The sequence below is a fragment of the Antrostomus carolinensis genome, unplaced genomic scaffold, assembly GCF_000700745.2.
Source record: "Antrostomus carolinensis isolate BGI_N321 unplaced genomic scaffold, ASM70074v2 scaffold44263, whole genome shotgun sequence".
NCBI lineage: Eukaryota > Metazoa > Chordata > Aves > Caprimulgiformes > Caprimulgidae > Antrostomus > Antrostomus carolinensis.
In genome coordinates this window covers 1,251-12,267 of record NW_010303933.1, presented here as the reverse complement: position 1 = coordinate 12,267, position 11,017 = coordinate 1,251, and the positions used below count along the sequence as shown (strand labels likewise).

General features: G+C 47.7%; 1 protein-coding gene across 2 annotated transcripts; it reads left to right on the top strand.

The window, feature by feature from the left end:
- The first annotated feature begins 3,102 nt into the window (after nucleotides 1–3,102).
- Nucleotides 3,103–10,498, top strand: CUEDC2 (CUE domain containing 2). Of its 2 annotated transcripts, XM_010164276.2 has the most exons (9): nucleotides 3,103–3,196; nucleotides 4,057–4,200; nucleotides 4,524–4,585; nucleotides 6,035–6,168; nucleotides 7,310–7,499; nucleotides 7,642–7,702; nucleotides 7,801–7,869; nucleotides 9,517–9,577; nucleotides 9,966–10,491. In XM_010164276.2, exons 1-9 carry the CDS (start codon nucleotides 3,123–3,125, stop codon nucleotides 10,110–10,112), a joined length of 942 nt encoding a protein of 313 aa, XP_010162578.1. In that variant the 5' UTR covers nucleotides 3,103–3,122; the 3' UTR covers nucleotides 10,113–10,491. The 2 variants fall into 2 exon arrangements, with proteins under 2 accessions (XP_010162578.1, XP_010162579.1); XM_010164277.1 differs by lacking the exon at nucleotides 7,642–7,702 and having other exon boundaries at nucleotides 7,310–7,480; nucleotides 7,808–7,869; nucleotides 9,966–10,498.
- The last annotated feature ends 519 nt before the right edge of the window (nucleotides 10,499–11,017 follow it).

Here is an 11,017-nt window from a genome sequence, read left to right as displayed (position 1 = left end):
ATATATATACCCAGTGGTTAAAACCTGATGCTGTCTTTCCTCTCACAGACACAAGAAAATAAGCTTTTGTTCAGATACAGCATGGTCACTCCACAGGAAAATACCTGAATATTTTAAAACACTTCACACCAGCATTTCTTGTGGTTGCCAGAGGTCAGGGACTGGATTCAGGACCAGTTGGTGGCTGGCCATAGCTATGATACTCCTGTTGCTGAATTACTTTTTTTCTGTTTCTTGTCCCAGTCTGACACTTGCCTGCAAGTGCCTTTGATTAAGGAGATGAGTGACTTTGCCTGTTCTATTGATCAGAATAAATTACCAGCAGCAAATTTATGGACCTCACAAAAGTGCCTTTGACATGGTGAATTGTGCTCTGTTGTTCAGGTAATTGGGTTGTCAGGAAATGTTATTGGTCACCATACAGTTATCTCTTATAGAATATTGGCCTGTTTCATGGAAATGGACAAAATCTTTTAGACTTCCAGTTCCCAGGATGTCATGAAGACTCTGAGTAAGAAGGAAATAAGCATTCTTCTTTATAGTAGTGACTGTAGTAAGAACATTTTGACTGCTATATGTTGATTTCCCATCCCTGATTTCTGTTTAAAAAAAAAAGTACTTGCAAGTTTGGGGGGCTTGCTGGTGGTTGCCAGCATTTGCAGCTTCAGCTTAAAGTGGGGGAGAAACATGCTGCTTAGCATAGTATTCTTGCCAACAGTAAGATTCAAAATCTTATCATTGTTTTTTTGATGTTTGAGGACAGAACAAAGCTCACCTTTTTTTCTAGGTATGTTGCAAAGATGACTTGATGCAAATGATGTTGCAAAGCTAAACTTGGTTCTTTCACGCCACTAGAGAACACACAAAACACAAAGAAGCACTAAATGGGCAGTGGGAAGGTGTTTTTCCACGTGGTTGTTTTTACAGCCCGCTTCCACACTTGCAGGCCGTGACATCTGCAGAAGTGAGAAAAATGCAAACAAAGAATCCTCGTGAGGCTGAAAAATAAAAGCAGCTCAAGAGCTCACTTTGGGTGTTTGTGTGAAGAGCTCCTACCTGAAAAGGTTTGGACTCTTGTTTTCCTCTAGTGCTGTGAAATGGGAATTTTCTGGCTGATATTACAGGAGACAAATAAATTTTGTAACTTATGACAGAAACAGCAAACAAGTAGTCCTTTCTCATGATGGCTTCCTCCAGCTGTTTCTGCATGTGCTGTGTTTGAATACACATATGTTGGTCATATAGTGGCCTGGCATTTGTAACTCACTGTTCATTTGCCCAAGTGAGAAGCACACACAAAGGTTTGTTTTCTTTTTTAGTTATTGGATCTAGATCAGTGGAAGGGTTGATACTAATAGTAGCTGCAGGAAAGTTTAGGTAATTAGATGGCTTTTGTGATTAGCTTGGAATACATTGAGCATTGGGGCAGTTCTTCTATATGAGTACGTCTCACTGTTTGTGTTCTGCTGCTGTGAGGTTCTTTCCAAATTTGTCTCCCTGCTGCCCCAAGGGAATGGCACTGATACAGGGATTCAATCAGAGATGGTCCTTCAGGTAGCAAAACCTGTGTGTGTTCAAAGCCCTGAAGAGTAGAAGAGCACAAACTGGGAATATTTGATGGGGAATCACCACAGGGAGATGCAGTGAGGGGTGCCATATACCCAGGAAAACACTTTTGCATAAGCCTGTGTCACAGCTTTCTCCCTCAGTTTCAAGAGTCGGATCCCTAGAGCCTCAATGTGACCATAGCCAGAGGCAGGTCTGGATGGCTTCGGTGTGCTCCTCTGGCCGGCCACCATATGCTCTTGGCACCTGCAGTGGTGGCCAAGCACAGCACAGAGCTTGGATGGGCCCCAAGACTGTAGATGGACCTGCCAACAGGCTGCTGGGCTTTGGTTCTCTGTAGGTCCTGCAAGAGCACTGCTGAGTGCCATGGGATAGGGTTTTTTATATCCTGCTAGCTCTGGAAGTGCCATCTCAGGAAATGACAAACCTTTTTGATTCCCATGGGAATTGTCTCTCAGCAACCCACACAACTGCTCCATGAGCTTTGTGTCAAACAGACCTGTTCAGGTTCTGGTGTGGTTGGAATGAGGGAGCTGCACTGGTGGGAGCATGACAATGTTTGGAAGCTCTCTGGCCAATGACTACATCACTTTCTCTATACACAGGTAGTGTCCTTCCTCAGAAGAAGTCAATGCTTACACCAGGAGTTTGGCCACCCAGCAGCTTTGTAGACACCAGTGGGAAAGAATGGTTAAGGAATGGCTTTTCTCTGCCTGGTTCAGTCCAGGCCCAGTACTGGTAGCTGAAGGAGGGCTGTGGGCAGCCTTGCTCTGGCACTGCTTCTGTAGGAGCTCTGTGATTCTTACAACTCCCCTGAGTTTTGGGTTATCAAGGGCCCCTTGTTGCAGCTGCATCAACTGCAGAATGGCTCATTTACTGAGCACAACAACAGGGTCCTGTTTGGGCAGGATTCCACTGGTAGTCCGTGCCTGACCTGGAGACCTTTGATATTTTGGCTGGCAGACTAGTTGTCTGTGCCCTGCTTGGTATTTCCCTGTAAAATACGCTCTAGGTTGTCCTTTCCTTAGGAGACATTACCCTTCCTCCCACTCGTTCCTGAGTCCAAGTATCACTGCAAATGCTCTTAGCTGGAAGGTCCACCCCTTTCTGCACTGAGCATGCAAACCCATTACCCACTGCTTGCTTGCCAGGCAGCACAGAGTTCCAGCTCAGGAGGAGTCTCTGAGGTCCTGCAGCTGGACACATCTGCATTTCCAGCTTTGCTTTCTGGAGGGGACATTTAAAATGTACAGTAGAGCTGCATACTGCCAGCATCAACACGAGCAGGAGAGGCCCAAGACATTGGTCTGCTTTGGGCTGGTATTTCCAGTGGATCCTCACACTGCTGCTTTTGGTGGATATCTTTGCCCTGCTGTTACCCAGGGGTGACAAGACATATTGGAGGAGTTTGCGAATTGTTCTGATGGGAAGAGCACACTTGCTATACCATGCCTACCTTTTGATCTTGTTGATATTTTGATCTGCTTCTTGCCTTTGTCATTACATGGAGCTTTCTTTTTCCTACTCTTTTTTTAGAGAAAAAGGTTTAGAGAGACATGGAGCTTGAAAGAATAATTCGAGACGCACTGACATGCTTCATCCAGTCCCACATCCCTGCGGCAGACCTCAGGTATGTTGAGATGGGAAGATCCAGTATCATTGTTCTAGCTTGAACTCTGCATTAATTGTCCCTCTCTACGTTATACTGAACTCTGTAGCTTTCCTGTACTTTGTGATGCTTTTCCTTAAGTCAGATCCAGGAAGCAGGTAATTTGCAGAGGCTCCGGTGTGAATGCTTGAACAACCACCGTTTAGCATTGCAATCTAGCAATGTCATTTCTTTGACGACCAAGATGATTAATTTCCTGTCCACTAATACACATCAGAATATGAGATTCCCTTCATTCCACAGTGCTCCCAAAGGGCTCTCTGAACAGCATAACGCTGTGTCAGGGCTCTCCCTATTTTGAACTCTGCCTGCATGCAGAGATACCAGCACCTTGAGGCTGGAACACAGCAGCTGGTTTTGCAACCAGTGGCAGCAGTGACACAAGTGTGGAGAGCAGCAAGCAGAGAGCACTGCATCTTACAGAAATTGCAACTTGACAGAATACAATGGCCTCACCTTAAACAACAATTAGCATGGAAAAAGTCAGAGTTTGAGCACTTGGAATATTTTGGTTAGCTCATCTGAAGTACCTACAGGAGCACAGCCTCTGAGCCCATGCTGAGGCTTTCACTCAGTGCTGCCCAGGAAGGAGGATGACATGCAGTATTTTATCCGTAAATGCTTCTCACTCAACCACTGACCACCTACTACCTGGCTTTACTGGTGAGATCTGCCCATAAGATAAGATAGAGTCCACACAAGTCCTTCTGCTGCTCTATCAGAAAGATGTAAGCTTAGGGGGAATGGAGATGGAGGAAAAGAGAGAGAAAAAATGGGCCTGTTGACCCTGCTTCCATGTCCTGTGTTCTCTTTGTCTCCAGTGGGATGGATGATGTTTTCTTCTCTTATATCACGGGTGTCCTGGAAGAGCTGGGCTCACCAGAGTCCTCTGAGGAGACCTTTGACATGGACACCTTTGTGGAAATGATGGAGGCATATATTCCTGGTTTTGCAGAAATCCAGAGGTATGTGAATGTTACTGCTTTGTATGTGCATGCCATGCACTGGGGGCCTGGACCCAAGCCCCTCAGTAGCTAAATTCTTTTGTTATATCCAGTTGAGGTTGTATTAGTACTAAACCCGTGCCGTTATCATTAAGTCAGGCTTTTCCTGAAGTCACAAATGCCAATCCCAGCATAGCTTGCAAGTATGTCCTTGGTGATCTGAAGTACCAGTTTATTTTATTGGGCTTCCCAGCAAGCCTCATCTTTCTGTAGAGAGGTAGCCAAGTAGGATAGGCTAAGGTTTTTATTCCTCGCACTAATTATACAGCTTCTGTCTCTTGCAGTGAGGATGTTTGTGAAATGATGTTCTCCCTCTCAGAAAGGCTTGGTGAAGCTCGCAACAAAGGTGAGTTACACAATTTCAGCACAAGAAAGTATATTCTGCACCTATTTTCAGTCTTACTCTTTGGAGTTGAGCAATGTCACGGGATAAAATATAATCTTGTTTGCCACAGTTAAGATCTCATAGAGTGGCCTGAATTGGTTGAAAATTTTTTTTTTTTTTTTTAGTGTTCAGTCAAGGTTTGTGATATCAACACGAGAGGCTTGAGTCATATGGAATACTGTCCAGGACATACTGGGGTTTAAAACACTTGATCAGATCTACAAACGCCTCTGTTGAGATCAAATCCAGAGTAATAAGGAAGAAATAGAAGCACTAGGGCTGCTTGTTGAAATTCTACTGAAATTCTTTCTATAAGTGGGGATTTTTGCCTGCCTCTCATAGCCATCTGCCTAAGGGACAATACCAATAGGCAGCCTGTGTCAGGTGCATCATCAAATAGAGAATCCAGCTGATTATGTATATTGCTTCTAGACTCTGAGCATCCTCAAGGCTCACTTCCCATTCACCTGTGAACCCTGGCACAGATGCGAAATTAGCAGTGATGTGCTTTGGCCTGCACTATGCAGGACTGCAGAAGACAACGCTATCCCAATGGGCCTTTCTAACTTCAGCATTCCCAGATCAGCTGCACTGCTGTATTAAGCAGTCCCAAAGGTACTTCCCACTAAAGAACAAACAGGTGAAGTGCCTGGATATTAAACCTTTCAGGACACACCAGTCCGGGTTTTGCTTATCTAGCAACATCACTGTTGTCTTGCCAGAAGGCTACACAGTGTAGAACAGAGTCCTGTCTTTTATCCTACTTGCTGCTTTCTTGAACTTGGCAAAAGCTACTGCTCTCCTCTGGTCCTCTGAATCCTATCCTTTGAGGATCCTGATGTAGGCAATGTGGAACAACAGCACGATCCCAGTTTTAGAGAGGACAGAACAGAGGTGAAATGATTCTTCTGACAGTGACACAGAAAGAGTCTGTAAATGAGAGATGCATTAGAGTAACCTGATCACAGGTTGTGCTGGCTCACATACAGCCTGGAAACTACCAGTGTGTATTCCCAAATTTAAAATCAAACCCACACCTTAGTTCAAAGTTAGAGCAACACCAGGGAATTCTTAGAAACGTAACAAAAATACTATAAGTATCCACAGCCAAAGCACTAGAGGGCCAAGGACAGAATTGAATTTGCAAGCAGCCCACACCTGGTAGGGCCTGGGAAGGCAGCATTCGGGCACTCCAGCGTGTGCTAGCACTGGCTTCTTGCAGGCCAGTGTGAGCAGAGCTGCAGCTGTCCCTGCTGAGGGCAAGAGGAACAGTAGTGCTTCCCAGTCTTGTCACTTAAGAAGGTATTTGCTTTGGTACGCAGTGCACTAGCAATCTAATGCCAACAGAAAGCACGGAGCTTTAGCCTTTGTGGGGCTGTTCCTCAGGAGATATCCCCTGTGTCTTTTAAGAAAAATGTGGCCAAAAGGCTGTGGAAAGTGGGAGTGAAGCACCCTCTGAAGACCTGACCAAGGGCCAGGAGCCTGGAGCCGCAGCCTGCAACGGGGAGAGGCTGTGCACTCCAACAGACGGAGCCAGGGCCCAGGTATGAGCACCCCACAGAGGAGCAGGAGCACTGGGGACAGTCACCCAGAAAGAGGCTACCAGCACCACCTGAGGGCATTTTCTGTCTCTGAAAGGAACCACTGCATACGCTGTGACACAGCATCATTGGTGTCTGTGATCTCCATTGTATGGCCTGAGCAAGGCTGTGTCAGTAAGTGGAAAAAGAAAATTATGGGCTGACAGAAGTGTGAGCCATCATTCTGGCTCATCCTTTCCAGCCAGAATGGGTTGGAAAGGATGAGCCAGAGCTATGGTTGAAAGAGCCTGTCCCAGTGCTCTTGGAGATCCCACAGCAGCACCGTAGGGATGCCTCTGCAGCACCAGCCAGGCTCCAGCCCGCTTCACCCTATTTCCCTAGCCTCACTTCACAGTTTGAGCTGGGTCACCATTCTCTCCCCAACTATCATGCAGTATCTGCACAGTAAGCAGTTGTGCGTGGGTGTCAGTCCCGAAGACGCTGGTCCCACCCTCAATGACCTGTGCTGCGCACTTGCTGAGCTATACAGCACTGAGTCGTCGGCCCAGCAGTGCTGGTCCTGCAGCACCATCCAGCATGACCCATGCTACAGGCATTGGCAGCAGCTGCCAAACTTCACTCCCCACCTCCTTCCCCAACATTCTGCTTGCTGTTTCTCCAGTACTGATCTCTTCCTGCTCTGCATCTCAGTCATTCTGTGTCCACAGCCTTCTACCAAATGCTGTTGCTGCACTGTAGCCACAGGTCACTTTTTAGCAGTCCCTTCCCTTTCTAATCAAAGCATATATAACTTCACAAGGTGGGGGGGGAGTTCAAGCATTCTCACCACAGTGTCCAGAAAGCTCACTCCTAAGGAGATGCATAGCATGGTTGCACAGATGAGCCAGTTCACAGCAGCCCTATTTAAAGAAAGTTGAAATACAGGGGGAGGAGATGAAGGAAGAGTGATGCTTTGTCCTTGCAAAGATACAATCCCTTGTTAGCTTCAGGAACAGGATGTAATCATGCTTGCAAGGAGAGCGAGCCTTCAGCTAAGGCAAGCTGAATTTCCTGACTTAATGCAAAACCAGAAAGGCCCCTTTTAATAGCCCCCCCCACCCCCCAACTACATCTCCAACTTACCTCTGTCTCTTGCTCCAACTAGGAAGGCGATGACTTGAAGGATGGGGTGGAGCTGCTACTGGAGATGTTCCCAGCCTGTAGCGTGAGCCAGGCAGAGAAGGCACTTGCCATGGCCCTGGGGAACTTGGAGGAGGCAGTGCAGTTAATTGTGGAGGAGAAGGTGGAAATTGGCCCAGCAGGTGCAAGTGTGAAGGTACTGTACTCTGAGCTGGGTGGCAGCAGGCCAAGGAGCAGGGCAGAGCTCAGGGACACACAGGTGTCCCAGCTGTCTGCTGCACACAAGAGCTTTCCGCACAATGAGCAGCAGGGATCACCTAGAGCAACACCCCTTCTCCGTCCCTTGGCCGAGTACAGGCTGTGCCCACAGCCAAGGCAGCACCCCAGCAGAGCTGTGGCTGGTACCCCCCTTCCCACAGGGGCTGGAGTGCTGCACCAGCAGCTGGGCTTGCTGAGCTAGCGCGGGGGAAGCTGCACGCCCCATGTGTTGTGCTACTCACGCACCCGCCTTGTCTCCTCACAGGAACTGGCACGGCCCCGCAGAGCGCCCAACCACGAGGAACTAAAACAGGTTATCCTACAGAAGTAAGTACCCAGCAGCAAAAAAAAACCCCTTATTTTGCTCCCAGTAAAGGAAAAGGTGGCAGTTTGGGGAAGGTCAGAATGACAATGTGGTCTAGGGGTGTATGAGACTTAGAAAGGATGCTGTAAAGCTCATTTGGGTATAGCTGAACACATCCAAGCACAAATATAATCATCAGGTGGGGAAAAAAGAGGTTTGGGTTTCTTTTAGAGCTCTGGCACAGAAACAGGTTACCTGCCCCAGCTGGGTTACAGTACTGTCTGTGTGTGAGGTTTCAGCCTCCTACAGGTATAGTGTGAGTCACAGTACTGTCAGCTGAGGTCCCAGTTAAAGGTTCAAGGCACAAACATCATGCTGCAGCTCAGGTAACACATGGTGACTTGTAGAACTACAGCAGCTCATTCATACCTCCATCCTTGGAGACCATCCAAACGAGGTTAAAGATATCTTTAAGCAACTGCCTGTACAGCAACACTGGGAAAGTTAAATCTCAGTTGCTGAAGGTGTGAATTCAATGCCTTTAAAGAAACCTCTCTGAAGTCCCCCTATGGACTTCTTAGGAACGAAAATGGCTTTAGCTTGGTTTACCTTTATTCATTTCCAAAAGCATTTAATTCTCAGTAGGAGAACACACACTATCATTTCATCAATCTGCTTTAAGATCTCATCTTTCACAAGTATCCTTCTGCAGGCATGCAGATTCCATGTGTCTATCCAGCCACATCTTTTCTACCACTTTACATCCTCCTCAGTGACAGAATAAACAGCCAATGAGCTAGGGAAGATAAAGCAAAGCAGAATGGCATCCAGGCAGCATTAGCAACCCCTGTCCTTGCCTGTCTCCTGTGCAGGCTTGTTTCAGAGTCACATGCAAGGGAACAAAAAAGCACCAGCTGCTCGTTATGTTTCTGGGAATTTCACTTTAATGACATTTTGGCAACATCCTGTACTTTAAACATCACTCAAGCACAGGTACAGAGAGCAGATCACCATAGCTGAAGACACACAGGAGCAACTATACAAACTACTAAGGAAGAAGTCATGGTCAGCTTTGCTGTCTGCCTACTAAACCAGCACCAAAGTCTCAAGAGTAGTAACTCAGCAGTACAGCAAGCAAATACTTGGGCCCCAATGTTTCAGTCACACAGGGAATGAAGTGATACTTTTATGAAGTTGCTTCCAGCACAGACCTGTTTCATAGTCAAGTAGTAGTAGGTGGAGTGTGAAAGGAACACCATCTTTTCAGGGCAGAAGCAGCCAGCTTGGTCCTGTAATCTCACCTCTGTCTCCCTTGGCTCCCATCACTCAGGCTAAGAATAAGCAAAGCTGCCCTAATGGCAGAGCACACCAGACTTCGGCACCTCTTGGTTTTGCAGGAGCTACTGGCATTATCAACAGCCTGAGTTTTCAATACCCTTCACGTACAGACAAGGATGGTACTCCAGGAGAATCCTGCTGGATTCTCACCAGAAGGATGACACACTTCTTGCCCGTTTCATCCAGGGGAGAACATTAAGTGCTCCTAGCTGCAGTCTAGGCAAGCAGGACACACTGCACAGCCACAAACCAGCCAGGAGAAAGGACCCAGGCTGTGAATAGCCTCAGGCAATGCATGTCACAGTGTTCACTCAGTGCTTCTTGTGTTCCAGATACATGATGGTGGATAGTGCAGATGATGAGAAAACACATCGGCCAGCTCCACCCAAAGAGGTAAGAAGAGCAGTCCCAGCTCAGCAGCAGTTTGAATGTCCTTTGGCTACAAGGTTTAAAAATCAGGCTGCAAGTCCAAAAAGCAAAGGGGCAGGCCAAAGGCAGGACCATTCACAGAACCTGCTAGTCAGCAGAGGGAAGATTAGCTTAGCTAAGGTGCTGCAGGGCCTGTCAGTTCCTGCCATTCCTGACTAGCATGGCTCCTGCTCCCTGGCACCAGACAGCTTCCTTCGCAGTTTTGGCCAAGATTCCCAACACAAAGGAGGGGTAAAGCAGCCCTCCCCAGTCTTCCTGCACTGTCTCCCCAGAGCACAGCTCTGCTTCTCCCTTCCCTTTCCCTAGCAGCATGGCTGTCCATCCACTTGATGTTAATGTCTTTCCTCTCCAGGCTCCCAAGAAGTTGATCCGCTATATTGACAACCAGGTGGTGAGTACAAAGGGAGAGAGGTACAAAGACATCAAGAAGCCCGAGAGCGAGGAGATGAAGAGAACCTACATCAGCCTCAAACCAGCCAGGAAGTACAAGTTCCACTGACAGCCAGGTCCTCCTGCTCTTCAGCCTCCACCTCACCAGCCAGGCATGGCAGGATGGACACATGGCACTAGGGATGAGGGGACTCCTCCACCTGCCACTAACTGGAACTAACCTGGGAGCCAGCACACTGCTTTCAGCTTCCTCAGCTAACCCAGCTGACAAGGAGGAGCCTTCTCACCTTGTGTAGCTATCCCTCTGCCCCCAGGGGCACACGGCAGTGGCTCTCCAGGGCCTGGGCATTCTCTGCTATTCCTTGCATGGGACATTTTTAGATCTAAGATGTGGCTTGTGCTTTTGCAGCAAGCTTTTTACAAGTCTGTGTGCACTGTTGCTTTAAATTTGAGTGCCAGTGTTAATAAAGATGATGCGAGTTGGTGTGTAGTTCAGCCAGAGCATGCACATGCTTTAAGGACATCACTTCCAATGCCTCCTGGAGCCAGAGATAGGGGCAGGGACATCCTCTCATCCCATAATTACTCTCCATCACATTCACCTCAAGATGTGGCTGCTGTTTGGTTAACCACCTAGTGCATACAAGGGCTGGGGCTGAACTCCAGACCAGAGCTAGGCTCTCCCTGCCAACACAACCTACAGCACTCCATCAACTCCAGCTGACAGCATGGCCAAGGCTCCTGCCATTTCTCACCACTGCTGAGTGCCAAAGCTCCAGCCACACGACACAGACCAGTAGCAGGCCTGGGCACTACTGAAATGTTAAGTCAGAAGCTGAAAGAAACAAAGGGCAATGACCAACTGCTTTCTGTGACAGCACTGCTAGGTTTGCTGTTTTTCTGTCAGTGAAGCTGCAGTTAGGAGCATGTTGCCCCTGAAAATAACTCCTTGCACCAGCCTAAACCAGCACCCTAGCCACGCTGCCTGCACTGGGGCCATGCCAGCTCTTTGGT

What these genes read in the sequence shown, in the direction of transcription:
- CUEDC2 (XM_010164276.2), top strand. Translation starts at nt 3,123, where the DNA reads ATGGAGCTTGAAAGAATAATTCGAGACGCACTGACATGCTTCATCCAG. An exon ending in GGTTTTGCAGAAATCCAGAG is followed by an intron (nt 4,201 to 4,523) that starts GTATGTGAATGT and finishes TGTCTCTTGCAG; the next exon opens with TGAGGATGTTTGTGAAATGA. An exon ending in GGCCAGCTCCACCCAAAGAG is followed by an intron (nt 9,578 to 9,965) that starts GTAAGAAGAGCA and finishes TTTCCTCTCCAG; the next exon opens with GCTCCCAAGAAGTTGATCCG.